The sequence below is a fragment of the Monomorium pharaonis genome, chromosome 1 (assembly GCF_013373865.1).
Source record: "Monomorium pharaonis isolate MP-MQ-018 chromosome 1, ASM1337386v2, whole genome shotgun sequence".
NCBI lineage: Eukaryota > Metazoa > Arthropoda > Insecta > Hymenoptera > Formicidae > Monomorium > Monomorium pharaonis.
This window is the reverse complement of record NC_050467.1, coordinates 12,078,638-12,097,698: the sequence shown is the minus strand read 5'-3', so window position 1 is coordinate 12,097,698 and position 19,061 is coordinate 12,078,638. Positions and strand designations below refer to the sequence as shown.

Genomic DNA, 19,061 nt, shown 5'->3' with positions numbered 1-19,061 from the left:
AGATCAGTCAATAGTAACGCCCAACAGTGTCAAAACTGATTGCGGTCCAGAAGTAGATTTAAAAGTCTGTAATTTAATTAACGAAATTAATTCTGCTCCGGTAGAAAAGGTTTGTGACAATTATAATGTTTCGATCTCTCTTAAGGACACTTCGACGTATGCTTTTGCACCCCGTCGCTTTGCGTACAAAGAAAGGAACGATCTGCGCGAAGTTATTGACGATTTATTGTCAAGAAATATTATTAAAATAAGTACTTCCCCCTACTGTGCTCGAGTGGTGCCCGTGCGCAAGAGGAATGGTCAACTCCGACTCTGTGTTGACTTAAGACCGTTGAACGCTCGAGTTATCAAACAAAAGTACCCGTTTCCCCTAATAGAGGATTGTCTTGCACGATTAGGAGGCAAAAGGATTTTCACTTTGCTGGATTTAAAGGATGGTTTCCATCACATTGACATTCATCCAAATTCTACTAAATACTTTGCTTTTGCGACCCCAGATGGTCAGTATGAATACCTTAAACTCCCTTTTGGTTATTCAGAAGCTCCAGCCGAATTTCAAAAAAGGCTAATTCAGATCCTCCATCCTCTAATTCGCCAAGACAAGCTTCTAGTTTACATCGATGACATTTTGATAGCCACGAATAATGTGGATGAAAATCTGGAAATTTTGTATCAGACCATGCTTCTATTGAAACAATATTCTTTTGAATTGAATTTTCGAAAATGTATTTTTTTAAAACAAAGTATTGAATATCTAGGTTATATGATTTCAGAGCAAGGAATTACTTTAAGCAATAGGCATGTAGAAGCCGTAAAACGGTTTCCGATTCCTACAGATGTACATAAACTTCAACGTTTCTTAGGGCTAGTTAGTTTCTTCAGACGTTTCATACCTAATTTTGCCACAATTGCAAAACCCTTGTATTCATTACTCAAAAAGTCTGTTCCCTTTAACTTTGTTCAAAATTGTTTAAATGCCTTTGATGCTTTGAAAAAGTCTTTGCTTTCTTTTCCTGTTTTAAGGTTATATAATCCAAAAGCTCACACGGAACTCCATACGGATGCGAGTTCAATTGCTATTGCTGCAATCCTATTGCAAAAACAGGATACAGGTTTTCTGGCCCCAATTGCATACTTTAGTCAGGCCACCAATGATGCCGAAAGTCGGTACCATTCATTCGATCTTGAAATGCTAGCAGTAGTAAAGTCAATTGAAAGGTTTCACATCTATCTATACGGTATAGATTTCACAGTCATTACCGACTGTTATGCAATTGTTTACGCTTTGAATAAAGCTAATCTAAATCCACGTATTGTTCGGTGGTCGATCCGCCTGCAGAATTACACATTCAAAATTGTTCATCGACAAGGTGAAAAGATGGCGCATGTCGATGCTTTGAGTAGAGTCGCTGCTCCCATTGATTCGATGCCATTAGAAAAGGAATTAGAGTATCGCCAATTGGCTGATGCTAACATCGAAGTTCTTGCTAAACGTTTAGAAAATAGCGAACATGAAAAATTTGAATTGCTAGATGGTCTAGTATATAGAAAATTTTCAGACCGGCCTCGTTTTTACGTTCCCGACTCAATGGTTCAAACACTATTGCGCGTTTATCACGAAGATAATGCTCATTGCGGTGTAGAAAAAACACTTCAAGGTTTAATGGTCAATTATTGGTTTCCGTCGATGCGGAAAAAGGTTCAGCAATACATTGAGAATTGTTTAACTTGTTTGATTTCAAATACTTCCTCTCATACAAAGGAAGGCGAAATTCAAGTCTATGATACGCCTAAAGTTCCGATGCATACTTTACATGCTGATCATTTTGGACCGTTACAAGTGTCAACATCCGGTCATAAACACATTTTACTTTTGATTGATGCCTTTACCAGATTCACATGGTTGTTCCCGGTAAGGTCCACAACTTCCAAAGAAACAATTAAAAATTTAACGTTAGTTTTCAATACTTTTGGAAATCCGATTGAACTTGTTTCTGATCGAGGAACTGCTTACACCTCATTCGAATTTAAAGAATTCCTAGAAAAGCGTAGTATTAAACATAGGTTGATTGCTGTTGCTGCGCCATGGTCAAACGGCATTTGTGAACGCGTTAACAGATTTTTGAAATCTTCGCTGCGTAAGTTGATTAACGATCAAAAAACATGGTCAGATAAAGTCGAACAGATTCAGAATATCATTAATAATACCTTTCATTCATCTATCAGAAACTCGCCGTCCATGTTACTTCTCGGATATGAGATGAGAAATCAGATTGATTCTCCATTAATTCAAGTTTTAAATGACATTTCAAAATCGACCTTGTCTAACCAGGATTTGTATGATCTCCGTGATAAGAATCGGGATATAGCGTGCCAAGCTTCCGACAAGCTTAAAAATTATAACAAGTTGTATTATGATAAACGTCACAAATCTCCGTCAGTTTATCGAGAAGGAGATTATGTATTTATTCGGGACTCCTCTGTAAAACCAGGAGAAGAGAAGAAATTCAAGGCACCATATAAAGGTCCTTATTTAATTCGTAAGGTTTTAAATAAAAACAGATACGTCGTTACGGACATACCAGGTTTCAATAATGCGCAGAAGCCGTATAATTCAATTTTGTCCCCAGATAGGATAAAACCCTGGGTAAAACCTATTGTTAATTAAATACGTAAAATGATAATTCCAAATCTACGTTATAATCATCACTCAAATCATTTATAAAATAATTCTATTGGTTTTCTTTTAAGTATATTTTTATTAGTTTTTAAGCATATGTGTATAATACTCTTTTCTTGTATTTTGACAGCTCGTACTTGTGTAATCTTAGTATTTAGTTGCGAACCGTCCACTTGGTAATAATTTGTAGTGTTTATTCTTTAAGGTTCAATTTATTTTTAAAAGTCTTATTTGTAGTTTCTCTCAGTGATTATCTGCAGTGTTCGGGTCGAACAGCCAATGCAGGCTGGCCGAGCTGTAAGATAGCTCTAGTACGCGACACCAAATTTTGTTTTTCGCGCCACTTGTGAAGAAATGGCATTGCGTTTGCCGAGGCGCTCGAGTCACCTAATCCGCGACAGCGATTGGGCCTTCCGCCCACGTGATATATTGTACTACGCCTTATTGGCGTAACAGCAGTTTCGTGCACACTATTGGTCGATTGATGCGACACCTAGCTGTGCAGACGACAAGGAAGAAGAAGAAGAGCGCGCGGAGGAGAACTCTCTCGCGGTGTACGGCTGCACGCAAAAAAAAGACGAGATGTACGCGAGTGTTCGTGCTACCAAATAAAACCAGTATTTTCATTAACTGTGAATTAGTGCTTTCTTCTGCTACGTCGTGGTTGTGTCCAATTCCCTATTCCCCAAGCTATCTATCCTGACATTAAAATCCCGTTACGAGAGTTTTTCTATTCAATCTCCCTCTCGAACGTTCCAGATCTTTCCTTTGGCTTTCCGCGGTTCTTTTAAAATCAGTACCCCCGCCTTACAATTGTATGCGCCTTAACAATTTTATACGCCTTGTCGAATATTTTGCAGAAGCCTCAAAATTTGTTCTTAACTTATAGTAGAGTTTCGGTATTAATATAAGATTCGCAGGATAGTATAATAAAAGTGATTGTTATTTAATTAATTATATCTGTGATAATTGCATTCATAGACCATAGAGCTAATCAAGATTTATTTTGAGTGAGACCTTTTACGTCAAAAAGAGATAAAGTTTTATAAGATTTCAATGTTTCATAGTTAGATTGATTATAACAATGACTTTTATTGTTTAAGGCTGGTGCAATACCTTTTAAAGCTTAATAGAATAATGAGTTAATTAATAAAATGCAATTCTTATTTAATAAAACATAATTCTTATTTGCACAGGGTCGGCGCAGTAATTTGTCATTAATTTTACTAGTTGTACCCTTAGTTTTATAAGATCTAATTGTTTATTAGCAATAACCAATTAGATAATTAATAGTTAGGTTCACGAAGGGTTGGTATAATAAACCTCAGAGTAGTTATTTTAGTTTGGTAAGATTAGTAAAATTAATTTATTTAATAACGATTTTCATTCGTTAATTAATATTTCGCTTATGTAGTCTCGAGTAAGACCCTTAAATGATGATATCTCGTGAATAATTTTAATTTTCCCATAAACAATATTAATCTTGATATAACCATCATAATTGCGAAAAGCAGTCATTCAGAATTTTAAGATAAGCGTGAGTAGTAAAATTGAAAGGGTATCAATAATATAGGACTGAATCGCGTGTTAGTTTACTTCTAGTACGCTAGATGGCTCCCTGAGTATGATTCAAGAATAAGTATCTGTAAGGCACTATAAAAGTGAGTATTCTCACGTCCGCCATTTTTCTTCTAACTAGCATGAAAAATTAGGTATGTTTTGTATATATATACATCAATAATCTTTGGAAACACCAAACTTTATGTGACAATGAAACGAAGACACGATATTTATGATTTTGAGACTGTAAAGGTTATTGCGATGTATTATATATGTAAAACATTATGCTAGTTACTTGCTAGTTTGAAGGAAAATGGCGGACGTGAGAATACCTACTTTTTTAGTGCTCTAATCGTACGTAAGCCTTACCCCCACTTCTGAAATTTGGGACAAATCTCGGTCTAGATATACTATGCTCTAGTTTACATTGAGCACTTGGTACGCGTATCAAGTAGTGAATTTAAGCTGATCAGCCAATGATTAAACACATTCACTAGTTATTTACTATTTGATACGCGTACCAAGTGCTCGGTGTAAACTAAGTCATAATGCACGCTCGAATAGCTAGATGAAATGCGCCTAGTGTAATCGATGACTTTAATTCTTTTGAATTTGGCGGATATTCCAGAGGAAGAGGCAGGGATTCTACCAAATAAACGTCGAGAGCGCTTCAGCACTAAATAAATTTTATTTCACTTTATTCCACAAAGGTTTTCGCCTCGGCCGCCGACCACGCGGCCGTTGGACAATTTCAAAATGGTCTCTGCGATCACGCAAGCAGCCCGTGACCGAACAAACCCGGCGCTGCTCCGATTAACCGACACTACCGCACCGCTCCAGTCCGCTCGCCGTCGTACTACCAGTCCGGGCGCAAACCTGACGCACCGCGACTTTCACGCGCACAAACTCCTGGACAACGCACTCCGAAAATACCGGAGCACCTGCTCCAACCAAACGCAACTTTTGCGGGCAAAAACGCCACTCGCTCCCTGCGTATTTGTTTTAAACCTCGCTTTCATTGCTGCCAATCCAAGGAAAACAAAGTTCCGCTCCTAACTCGCCTAGTAACTTAAGTTTCCCCTGAATTCTCTTACACTAGTTGTTACTGACATCGAATGCGGCTTATTTCGTGTAGGAAGGCATTATTGACGCCTTCTGTACACTGCGGCGAAAGAAAATTATTTTACAGCAAATTGAAATTTGCAGATAGAAAATTGGTTCGTACATGATGGAGAACTTTATGGTGGATTTTCATACACTAAACTATTTCATACACTTTTATTACAACAAAATTATTGTTTGCCGAACTCTGAAATTTTACAAACATGTTTCCTAAACATGTTTTCCTTACGCAAGAAAAAATAATTTTTAACATTACGTCTGCTAACAACATCCGCAAAATTTTATAGGAAATTTTCAGATATTAACTTTATTTCGTTATTACAATGAAATTATTATTTCCTAAACTCTGAAATTTTACGGACATGTTTCCCAAATGATTTCGAATTGATTGATGTAAGAAAAAATGATTTTTGTATTATGTCTGCATTATGTCTGCTAATTACATTCGCGAAACTTCATAGGGAATTTTCAGATACTAACTTTATTTATTAATTACGACGAAGGTTACGGACCACTTGACGCTACAAACGTTTTGAAGCATTCTTTGGTCAATTCGTAAAAATCTTTGTTTTGATTGGTCAATGAAACGCTTCGAAGCATTTGTAGAGTCAAGTGGACCGCAGCCGAAATTATTATTTCCCAAACTTTGAAATTTTACGGGCATGTTTCTCAAATGATTTTGAATCAATTGATGTAAGAAAAAATGATTTTTGACATTATACCCTAGTTTAAACCGAGCACTTGATGGTACGCGTATCAAATAGTAAATAACTAGTGAATGTGTTTAATCATTGGCTGATCAGCTTAAATTCACTACTTAATACGCGTACCAAGTGCTCGGTGTAAATTAGAGCTATGTCTGCTAACTGAACATTCGCGGAATTTCATAGGGAATTTTTAGATGCTAACCTTATTTTGTTAATTACGATGAAATTATTATTTCCCAAACTTGAAATTTTACGGGCGTGTTTCCCAAATGATTACGAATCGATTGACGTACGAAAAAATTTTTAACATAATGGCTTAGTTTACATCGTCAAAACCTTAGTACGCGTATTAAGTTTGGTGCGCACCAAAGCCTTAGTACGGGCGCGTTTACATCGAATGTACTAAGTGTGACGTCCCGTCGTCCCAACCCCTCCCCTTTTTATTTTTCCTATTTCTATATTTTTACTTATATTTATCCTCTATTAATCCCATGGCTTTCCCTGATACTTATGCATACCCGCAGAATAAGAATTAAGGTCCATTTGAATGAGACAAGGTACAGACTACTAGAGTAGTATTGAACTGACTCAGCATGACAATCTGAGCAGACCTAAGACCCCAGATACTAGAGCACTAGAAAAGTAGGTATTCTCACGTCCGCCATTTTTCTTCAAACTAGCAAGTAACTAGCATAATGTTTTATATATATAATACATCGCAATAACCTTTATAGGGTGTTTATTACGATAATGGCTATCCGAGTAATTTTCTCTAGGACCGAAATATATGATAAGCACAACCATCTACTATCATCATGATTCGTGACAACTCAATGCTGTCCGGTATAGCCAAATCATCACGAGCAAGTTGCGAGTTCCGTGAGTTTGTAGCAGGTAACCTAAAAAGTACGACATAAATAATTTGATTATTACAATTAAAAATAATCTGTTTTTAATGTATGATAAGATTATTAACTTTAAAATAGTAATTATATGTAACTCAATCATTTTTAAAGTATTGTCTAAAGTAATATCAGAGTTTATTTTATTTACAAATATTTATTTTGTCTATCAAGTTTCTATCATAACGGTATTATTTCAAAACATAATATAATATTTTAATTAAACATTGATTCTCAATAAATGTTATTATTTATTAACTAACATATATATTAGAAAAGTCATCTTTTATTAAACGGATGGTGTTAACACTTTGAAACAAATGAGATAAATTATGTAAAATTACTAAATAAATCATTATTAATAATATTTTTTAGATTACAAGTAAAATAAAAATTTAAGTATAAATATTTTTCTTTCTTGTAACAACTGTTAATGATAAGTTGCATGGTGTTATCATTATTTAAAAAAATCATATACCTTTATGTATAAATATTATGCATGAATATTTCACTAATGTGAAACTAATAATAATGTTTACAATAAATTTTTTGAATTTGTAATACAAGTGCATAGTAAATTAAGATATACTGTAAATAGATATACGTTAGATATGCGTTAGATATACGTTATAATAGAAACTTGATAGACAAATTAATAAATAAAATATTTGTAAATAACCCAGCAAACGAAAAAGGATTCAAAGGTATTAAAAATTTTTAATACCTTTGAATTCCTTTTTTGACGGAATTAGATGGAATTAGATGGGATTCGAAATGAGATGATCTAATCCCATGGAATCCAAAAAAGAAATTTTCAATCCCATTCAATCCTATGGAATCCGTAGAGGTTATGGAATTGTATGGCATTAGATGGTTTAGAAAATTATTGTTTTAAATTCCAATGAATCCCGTAATGACCAAACTCACTCACACACACACACACAATTTTATGAAAATAGGAAAGGATAATAAATTTCAATGGTTATAGATAAACGTTTTTTTATTTACTATATAATTACTATACTTTTTATTTACCATACATATAATTGTTACTATAACTTTTATTAATATTACAAATAAAAATACCAATTAAAATTTATAAAAAAACAAAAAATAACATTAATATTAATAATCAAGTATCTAACATAAAGTATTAATAAAAAACTTTCGATTAAAAATTATAATCAAACAAAACATAAAAAATCAGATAAAGTTAAACAAAAGATACTTGTAAAAATAAAAAATGTAAAAATAAAATGTTAAATAAAAACACTTAATATTTATAATAGATATAAATATAATCTTGACTCTTGACACTAAAATGTCCCAAAACCTTCACGGTTTAATCAGAATCTGGAAAAAAGAAATTGTGATAAGTATAAGTGGTTTCGAAAAATAAGTATTATATTTATTTGTACCCACCACTGTCTGATGACTCGGCTGGGATAAGGACAGCAAAGTCCGGATCGTTGTCATTTTCATTCGATGTAGATGTCTCCTCATTAGGCACTTGTGCAGCTTCTTCCATTCTTAACGAGTCGATGTTCGATTCATCAGTGTCCCGTTGAATATTCGATTCAACATTTTGCTCAATGTTTTGTTCGATGTCCAATTCTTCTTCTGAATTGAGAACCTCATCCATTGCATGAGTTTCTTTTTCTGTAGTACATGTATGCGCTGAAAAATGTTTATATTATAAATATGTCGGTACAAAAACATCTCAATAAAGAAGTTGTAACTGTAATAGTCGCATTTTGAAACAAAATTGCTTACAATCTTTTAAGGAAGATATAAATTTAGCTAAAATATTTCTAGTTTTTTCCACCAATTTGTCCGCCTCTGCTGGTGGAATTTGTTTTTCAACCGTTAAATAATGATAGTATATAGCTAAAGAAAAGAAGAGTACTTAATAGTATATTATCAAAGAGAATTAGAAAATAAAATGTTATTGTATTGTTAGGCAAAGAATAAAATTTACTCTTAAACAATCAGCCCTTTACTTTTTTTACAATAATATTGAAATTTCAATGTTTTATTAAAGTTACAATCGGTATTATACAAAGTATCCATATTTATCTGTGGAAATAATTTTAATTCTCTTGAATATTAATTAGAAATTGGTGCTTTCAAATGTTTGCTCCATTACAATTTGTCAAAAATAAAAGATACACTGAATGTTTTTTAATTTTGTTGAAGACATTCGTTTTAGAACAAAGGGCCTCGTCAACACAACTAAAGCTGCAACTCAACTCAATTCAACTCTAACTTTTGCAAAAAATAAAACGTAGGTACATATTACAAATGTTTACTAATTTTATTGTGTATTTTGCAATATTTTGTAAATTACATGAGAAATTTTAATTGTTTGTTAAAATTGTTATTGGTCTTCAAATAACATGTCTTATGTTACCCTTAAACAATGACATGTTATTTTGAAGACTAATAGCGACTTTAACAAACAAAATTTCTAAATAAATTGTAAAATAATGCAAAATATGCAACAATAAAATTAGAAAACTTTGTTTTCATTTATTTGAGTTGCAGCCTTTGCTCTAAAACAAATGTTTCCAGCAAAAATGTTTAGACCAGTGTTTTCTTCTATTATCGCAAATATAATTAGATACATATATTTAAAAGCATTAATATAGTTTCTAATGTTAAAGAGAATTAAATTTATCTTCGTAGATATAAATATGATTACTTTGTACACCACCGGTTGCAATTTCAGCAAAAAATTAAAATCTCAATATCGTTGTGGTTGTAAAAAATGTTAAGGGTTGACTGTTTTATGATATATTTTATTCGTCGTCTAATAATAAGAAAAGCGATTATACAAAGAAAAACAATAATAAAAGAGAAAGAAATCATTGATGAGATAATACGAAATTACATATTACACATGATTACCTTTAATCGCTAAAATTTTGTTGCAATCTAAGGCATTTTCCGGCTTTTTAGAATTTCTATTTCGGTTACTTCCTTTGCCTGTTACAGTGCTGTTTAAAAGCGTCTCCAAAGAAAACAGACAAATCGCGATTTGCCGAACAAAAATTGCAGGCCTTCTGCAATCGCAAGCAGCTGCAACATATGCAGTTTTGGGCAAGTATTCGCCATATCCAAGATGAATCTGCAAGATTTAATTGTTATATTACATTCGTAGATATGACATATAAAGAAAATATTGTAATAAAAAACTTGGGCAGATTTCCAAAGGTTATTATTGCGGGGAGCAATAACAAAAGTTAAAATTGTTTAGATAACAATCTTTTATAAATATTAGTTTGCTTCATTATGTAAAATTCTGTGGTACTGTTTGCAAAACTATCCAATCAGTTGATGTTTTTTTTAATCTATATTTTTAATTAATAATTTATTTTTACATTGAAAATTTAAATTTAACTTATTAAAATTTTTTCAATAATTTGCGTAACATATATCTGAAAAAGACTATTGTAATTTATTATTGTATATTACATAAAAATGGTCAAAACAAATAAATATTATAGTTATAAATAAAAATTCAATTTATAATAACGCAAACTTAAAGACATTTTTTCATATCTGTTTAATTACTATTTGATGTTGTTAAATATATAAATATTTATTAAAAAGAAAATTAAAAAATAATTTTTTACATGGAAGTTACGAATGACTAAATGTACAATAATAAATATATGAAATAAATTTTAAAAAGTGTTTTCCCACGCGAATGTTATAAATTTTAGAAAATATTCAGGAAATTTGGAAAACTTGAAGATAAGTACAGATATCCCTCTACTTGTGACTATCTCAATTTATAAATTTTCGGATTTATGTACAACCGGTATGCTATTGACTAAAAATAAACAAGTAGATTAATTATAATTAATCTAACAAAACACTCGTTAATCAATGATTTAAATTAAATATTATTTTTATAATATTAAATGTTATATTAAGTTTTATTTTTAAGAAAAAAATCTTATTTTTTAATCACTTGGTGAAATTAATCTGTGTTTAAGCTAAATATTAATTTTATAATAATAATTAAATGTATTAAAAATAATTTAGAAAAACATTTTGTTTCGTTATTTTCTAAATAGATCTGTAATCGTTTTTAGTTATAATTATTTTGCTTAAATAAAGTTTCATTTATCATATAAACTACATAAAATATAAATGCTATTCATTCAACTTACAAATAAATTCGATTTACAAACAAAGTATTACGAACGTAATCCTGTTGTAAGTAGAGAAATATCTGTAAATTAATCTTGCAAACATTGAAATCACTTACGCTTTTATTATCAGGCGTTATATAACCAACTGCCGGATGTTTATTTAACACTGTTAGGTTGTTTCCTGTAACCACATTTAAATTGTTGCCTTCATTGAAATCTGTAAAAAAGTGATCAATTACATAATAATAATTGTATTATTATTTCATATTATACAATATAGCTGCTATGTTGTGTATATTAAACATATATATATCTATATATACGAACTTTGGATTTCTTTTCCTTTTAAGATTGCAGCTTCCTGCAATTCAATATTCAATCGGCGTAATGTTTGTACTTCTTTCTGTAATGCCGCAATAGTTACTTCCATATCTTTTTGTTTAACAATCCATTCCTCCTTTTCCGCAATTATTTTTTCTTTTCTCTGGAGACTGTCTTTTAAAAAATCACATTGGGCTTTATATGCGTTTATAGTATGTTTTAAATCTTCTATTTCAATATTGGAAGTCGGCGAGCTGCTGTTGCGGCAAGTGCTATGTTCCTATTTAATAATGTGTTTGTCATAATTCCATAAATCACTTTATATCAAGTTTATAAAAATTTGTGTCAAATTTTCATACCTGGTATTCTTCAACAGACTGTGCATTAATTGCACACAAAGCCTGACGTTCTTTTAATTGCTTTAGCCTATGTTGTTTTATATGTTCTAAATTTTCACCTTTCCTCTATAAAAAAAACATAATAAATTTACTGTAGAGTCATTAGCCTTGTTCGTTTTGTCTGTCCTGGGTCTACTCGGAGCAAACCCAAGCAGATCAACGCACTCTAATTGATTCCGATGACGCCAACCTATTAAAGTATGCATTGGTCTGCTTGGGTTTGCTCCGAGTAGACCCAGAATAGACAAAACGAACAAGGCTATTGTTTCTTAGTATATTAACGTACCTTAGCAGACTTTGGTGAGTTTTCAATATCAGTGCTAAAGCTGTCAGATGGTGACAGTAGATGTTGTGACGGTGGGACATTCATCCTTTTTCCTGCCACCATTGCTTCCAATTCGCTCTTGGTATCTACAAATAATGATAATAAATTAATAATAAAAATATTTAACAATAAATTTATATAAAAAATCTGTTGCATTAAATGTTTTTTTAAAGGAATTTTTTCAGGAAATTTTTGATAATCTGGTACAATAAAAAATTTAAATATATAAGACAATATAATTTTTTTACTTACTTGCAGTACGTAGAACGTGACCTACGATGATATCTCCATTGTGCTTAATTTTATACAATTGTCGCGGATTAAGTGGATTTTGTGAATTGAACCTTTTAATATCTTTCACCGGCACAACTTTCCGAAACTCGTGGACATTTTTTGTTGGCGGAATCCGCACGTACGCATACATGTTTCGGCCCACGCAATGTGGACGGTCAACACACACACGTCGCGTGAACACGAAAATGCCGGTTTGGGCAGAAATCGAACACGAGAAATCGCTCAGATTTAAACGACGCGAGAATCGATTAATGCTATGCAGGCAAGAGAACCGAACGCGAATACACAGCTCAAGAAATGATATCAGGACTAAGGACGTCGAAATTACCGAGCACGCGAAAGCAGAGAAAATCACATTCGCCAGGCACCGAGAATCGAGAACGATATTGCCTGCCGGCTACCAATACCGTGCGCCCAATCATTGACTGCACGTCACGTGCAGCCGGGACGCACGTGTTCGTAGTTCGTACCGAAAACGAAAGCCATAAGGTACAATTGGTCTGTTCTTTTTCGCTGCACTGCTGCACTGGTGTAACAAGTTAGAATGAGAAAAAATATATTTGTCTCACTTTAACTTGTTGCACCAGTGCATCAGTGCAGCTAAAAAGAACAGGTCTAATATCATGACGCCACGAGGCGGCCGTTGATATTTATACCTGACTCAGGTTATATTGTGTAATACGTAATTTATAATACGTAACTACGTGATTTACGTCTTGTGCAGTGCATTCGCGGAAAGAAGTCACATATTTCTGTGACTTTCGAATATTTGCGTTTGAAGTATGTGACATTCAGATTTTGAAAGACTGCATTGCTAACCTGTATGTACATCTTACCTTGAAAATACCCCCCTTCCATTAAAATTATACGCAGTCATTGGAAGCAGATAGCAGAGATCATTTTACGGTATTCAAGGTAAGATTTTTTATCATTTTAATAAGTATCAACGTTATTGTATATATGTACATAACTTTACAATAGGTCTGACGAAATGTTGCTCGCGAGTAATTCTTTCTCTCTTTCATTCGAATAAGGTAGAAGAAAGAGAAAAAGAGGAAAGCTCGTGAGCAACACACTTTATCAATCCTGCTTTACAATAAAAATCAACTTGTTTTGCATAGTGAGGCCTTTGCACATATGTAACAAATATATGCTTTTGCACTTTTTATAGAGGCTTTATTTCTTTATGTTTTATTTCAAGCGAATAAATAAACCTAATCAATCTCTTTCATATGCCATAAACATGCATTATTTTTTCACTTTACTTGAACGTAACAATGTGTTGAAATGTATGCAAATTAATTCAAAACATTTGTAGTCTTTTATAGTTTTGTCATAAAATTAATTAATATTTTTATCTGTGTTTTTGTTGTAAAATTGATGTAGTAAAATACTGTTGTATATTGCTAATTTTGTTTGTTGCATTGAATTGCAGTGAATATTGAAACACTGAATACAACATGGAAAGAAAAAGATACAAACTATGGTTACAAAGAAACTTCAACAAGGACATGGTATCGAAAGCTACATATAAGAAATGGAAACAGAAATACGACGCAATGTTACGTCGTGTAGATGAACGCACAGGTTTAATATTATTTCAACTTATTTCAATTTTATTATAATAAGTAATGAACTTCTAACTTTTGGGCACTTGTTTATTATCACCTTTTCTTTATCGCGTTCTTCATAAATACCTTTTATCTGCTGTATGATGACTTTTTATTCCAAGACATTACAATGTTTTTTGTGTTTGTTGATCAAGTTATTATTTTTTTAAGTAAAAAGAAAATTTGTATAATATTATATATGAAAATATATATAGGACAGTATGACATTCTCAATTTGGGAACAAGGAAATATTTATTATTAGAGCCAATGCTGGATAAGAATCAAACTTAGTGACAATATCTAGTATTCAAACAAGGATATATAGAAATACCTATGTTGGTCTGCAGAAAATCTATGGTGGTTCTTAGTGCCTATTAATTATTTGTGTGAATTTATATACGAAACATAGCTCACGCGAACTGAGCGCCGCATATTTGTTGGTCTTAAAACACTGTCCTTACATAAAGCTGGAACGTAATGTCACAAAATAAATTGACAAGCAATTTAATATTTTTGATGCTAACTAGCATCTATATTCCTCCTCTCCTCGAAAAACTGTAAAGAAAGTTTATTGAGAAAAATAATACTTTAGCCAGGATTTTAGTATTCAATTCTATGCTGTGCCTTGACAATAAAATTTATTTTTTCATATTAATATATGAAGTTAGTATCATAGTTTTGTTCACAAACTCTAAATACTATGACAAGAATTTATTAATTTTACTTTACTACAGTATATTTTCACGTGTATCATATAAAGTACATAAATTAAAAAATTGTAATACTTTGGGCTGTAATTATAAATATTTTTGTAATAATAAATATTTTCCAGGTGCAAAATGTGATACTGTCTTGTATTATCATAAAATAAAAAAAGGAGGTTTATGAGCAGTTATTTTTATCATATTTAAATTGTTATTGTAGCCGACTAATTAATTTTTGTAATATTTTTTATGCGGTACCTTAAAGAGCTATTTTTCATTTTTATAAAGCATTTTTATTTGCGTACAATTTTTTTACCGGGTTGTAAAAGTTTTATTGCAAAATTTAATTTAAAAAAAATCAAAATTATGTTCTAGGAAAAAATTATAAAAAAATTACATATATAAGTACAAGTTCAAAAAAAGAATTTTGCAATAACTTGTTTAAAGAAATTGTTTAAACAAATAATTTATAACAATTTGCTTAAACAAATTAATTTTGCAAATCTGATTCAAAATCAGTCACTTCAAAAACTCCTTAAAATATATACAGTTTATGTGAGCACTAGCCCAGTTCTTTGTGTACACTACAGGATTTACCTTAAAAAGTTTCCTTCTTAAAACTCTTACAGTTCGGCGAAAAAAATAAACGTAAATAAAGAAGAACGCTATATAAAAATAAAAGATAACTCTTTAAGATACTGCAGAGAAAATATTGAAGAGATTAATTAGTCAGCTATAGTAACGGTTAATATTGCAAAAATCAATTGTAACAAAAAATAGATTTTTTTATAATTATTGCGAAAAAAAGATTAGAAGAAAGATTTCAGACAAATCAAAAATACTTTATTTTGGATTTTACATGAAATAAATTTCAATCAATTTAGAACGATGTTTATCGTAATCATGTTTTTGTGAATTTTGGAGATCTACAAATTTATTTAAAATTTAATGAAATATATACGTTTTGATTTGTTAAACCATAGCTGTTTACTCCGAATTAATTACGCAATTAGTTATTATTATAAATTAATATCATTATATCATTAATTTTGAAACAAAAATATTTCTTGTTTAATTTGATGAATTGCAATGAAATATATATCTTTATTTTAGTAATTTTTCAATATCTTTTGTGTGTCATATTAATGGCTTTTCAAGAGTATAATAATACATATCTTGTGTTCCTCGTAGGGATTACTGATTGTGAACCATCGTGTTCGAATCAGCTTTGTAACGCTGGAATATTTGAACAAGAAGTCATTGGCAGTGCTGGTGTTAGTCACGAAAATACAATACCACAATCTGCACAATGTGTGCAAGAGAATATCTCATTTGAAGATCAAAAATGGGTACATGCATCTTACGAAGAAATGGCATTTGATGAAAATACGTCGGATGCAGGAAGTGTCACTGGGAGTGTTGATGACATTGAAGAAGAAAATGAAGATGATTTAGACGTGCGAAATGAAGAATTTCATACACGCACAGGTAGTGCAATAATGTTTCCGGCGGCGGGTTTAAGTGTAGATGATGTTGTCTCGATGGTAGCTGGGCACTGTTTGCGATATCGTGCGTCAAATGAAGCGCGCAAATCTATAATGGAACTTCTTCATATATGTGCTGGACCAGCTTTTCGTAATATTAATATATCAAATCATAGATTCGCGAAGCAAATCGACCCACCGGATAATATAATAACTTATCATTATTATTGCACTAATTGTTACAGCAAATTATATTCTACAACAAAGAAACATTTTGAGGCGAATCAAATATTGTGCGAGTTTTGCAATCATAAACACAATATAAGTTTGTCAAGCACAAATATGTTTTTATCTATAGATTTACGGTACCAATTAGATTTACTTATGCAGGATAAAAATGTTCGGAATGCTTTGATTGAAAAAATTAATGCTCGGCGCGTTACACAAGAAAGTAGAGATATTAGTGATATAAGCGACGGGGAATTATATCGTAAAATGATTATGGACTATCCCACTTCTTTAACATGTAATATTAATACTGATGGAGCGCCATTATTTCATAAGTCAAAACGAAGTTTTTGGCCTCTTCAACTCATTTTCAATGATTTACCACCAACAATGCGCTTTAAATATGTATTGATGGTAGGTATCATGATTGTTGAACATGAGCCGACTCCTCGACTTATGAATACATACATTACGGAGTTCATTAAACAAATTAATCGTTTACGTAAAGACGGTGTCGATCTTGGCATAACGGTTGATAATGTTTGTATCTCATATGCGCCGACTGTTTTATGTTGTTCAATGGATTCTGTAGCTCGACCAGTAGTCCAAAATAGAATACAATATAATGGATATTTTGGGTGTAGCTACTGTTATCATCCTGGGCTATATATTTCTGCTATGCGTTATCCTTTCAAGTACCAAGAATCCGAGTTAAGAACTCATAAAACTCATTTATATGATGTGCAAGTATCGGCTAAAACTGGATTACAAAGTCGAGGAGTGAAGGGAGCTTCGGTACTTGCATCATTATCAAATTTTGATATGGTGTGGGGTTTTCCGCTTGATTGCATGCATACAGTCATTTTAGGCGTAACAAAACACATATGGGACTTATTTACAAAAATTCTAAGTCGCGATGCAAGGAAAATCATTAACGAAAGATTATGTAGAATTCAACCTCCTCGCGATTTGCGGAAGTTGCCGCAATCAATGACTAATTATAGTAATTTTAAAGCAAAAGATTGGAAGTCATGGTTGTTATATTACTCTATACCTGTTTGTATGGATTTAGTGCCAAAGAAAAATCTCGAACATTACGTACTATTTGTCAAAAGCGTGTATATTTTACAAAAGACCTCAATCTCGCATTCTGAACTGGATCAGTGCGAAGTAGATCTCTTGAAGTTTGTAGCAGATTTTGAAAATTTGTATGGAACGATTGCAATGCGATATAATGTTCATTCTATTCTTCATTGCGTTCAATCTGTTAGAAAATCAGGACCTCTTTGGGCGACATCGGTTTTCCCGTATGAAAGTAACATTTTTGTTTTGAAGCAACTAGTCAACGGGCCAAAGGGAGTAGAGCAACAAATGGCCAAAAAATCATTGCAAGTTATGTCATATCGAGTAGGCGTAGCTACTAATTCTTTACCGAATAATGTAAAAATTTATTGTGATAAACTATTTTGTGGCAATCGGTCAACTGTAAACGTAGAAGTTACAGAGGGTGTAACTTTTTTTGGATCGGGCAAATATTTTGCAGATGTATACACAGCTGGAGGCGTAAAATATGAGAAATGTGTGTATAATAACCAATTATACCAAACTAAAAATTACACGCGGTCCAAAAGATGGAATAATAGTATTATTCAGCTAAAATCAAAGAAAATTGCACAAATTTTAGAAATAATCAGTTTTCCCGATACTGGATGTTATTTCAATGTCAGTGAATTGCTTTTAGAGAAGGTAATTCTTGGAGAAATTGAAATACCACATATGTGGAAGATAAGATCGCTAACAAGTAATCAATTTTTAGTGTCAATAGTCGAGGTTGCTTCAAAGATGGTTCTAGTAGACATTGGAGAACAAATGTATGTTTGTTCAATGCCTAATGTATTCGAGGCTGATTAATTAAAACTTTTTATTTTTTTAAATTATCTTAAATCAATAATTTTATGTAAAATTGATAATGTTATTTATTGTAAGAATGTGTATTATAATACTTAATATTATTTTAAAAAACACTATGTCTTATATGACTTTACATGCTTTGGTTACTCGGAGTAGGTAAAAATACAATTCTCATCGAGGTCACGCTGTACGCTAAAAAACGAAAGATAATATAATTTATTTTATTGTCAACTTAATTGTACATATAATTGTATATATAATTGCAATAAAAATATTTTAATATAATTTTTGTAAATAAAACGTTTTATTTTAATGTAACAATATCCATTATTTAGTATTTAAAAAAAAGTGTTTTACATTAGTCTGTTTATCCCAAAAATATCAAAAATTTAACTAATATGGAACTTTGAAATTATAATTAATTTATAAGAATGACTTTCAATTTTATAAGTGATAGGGGATGACAATATATAATATAGATTTAAATAATGATGGGATAGAACTAGGAATTTAACGTATACTTGTTTTTTATTCTTAATTAGAATAAAATGGAATTTGTTCTGTTGTAAACATCGCCGGAATTCAATGGAATTCGATATATACATTTTGATTTCCAAATTTGGCATTCAATGGTATTCATTTTATTGTCAGAAT

At 31.6% G+C, this 19,061-nt stretch overlaps 2 protein-coding genes across 3 annotated transcripts; one reads left to right on the top strand and one right to left on the bottom strand.

Annotated features, from left to right (window-relative positions):
• Positions 1 to 8,150: 8,150 nt before the first annotated feature.
• On the bottom strand, positions 8,151 to 12,963 carry LOC118645099. Of its 2 annotated transcripts, XM_036285495.1 has the most exons (9): positions 12,428 to 12,963; positions 12,137 to 12,261; positions 11,812 to 11,916; positions 11,459 to 11,732; positions 11,248 to 11,348; positions 9,879 to 10,098; positions 8,745 to 8,858; positions 8,394 to 8,648; positions 8,151 to 8,324 (listed from the first exon to the last, which is right to left on the bottom strand). In XM_036285495.1, exons 1-9 carry the CDS (start codon positions 12,597 to 12,599, stop codon positions 8,314 to 8,316), a joined length of 1,377 nt encoding a protein of 458 aa, XP_036141388.1. In that variant the 5' UTR covers positions 12,600 to 12,963; the 3' UTR covers positions 8,151 to 8,313. The 2 variants fall into 2 exon arrangements, with proteins under 2 accessions (XP_036141388.1, XP_036141399.1); XM_036285506.1 differs by lacking the exon at positions 8,745 to 8,858 and having other exon boundaries at positions 12,428 to 12,920.
• A 116-nt stretch (positions 12,964 to 13,079) lies between these two features.
• LOC118645097 lies at positions 13,080 to 18,702 on the top strand. The gene is made up of 3 exons (XM_036285493.1): positions 13,080 to 13,384; positions 13,905 to 14,056; positions 15,976 to 18,702. Exons 2-3 carry the CDS (start codon positions 13,930 to 13,932, stop codon positions 18,405 to 18,407), a joined length of 2,559 nt encoding a protein of 852 aa, XP_036141386.1. The 5' UTR covers positions 13,080 to 13,384; positions 13,905 to 13,929; the 3' UTR covers positions 18,408 to 18,702.
• Positions 18,703 to 19,061: the final 359 nt, after the last annotated feature.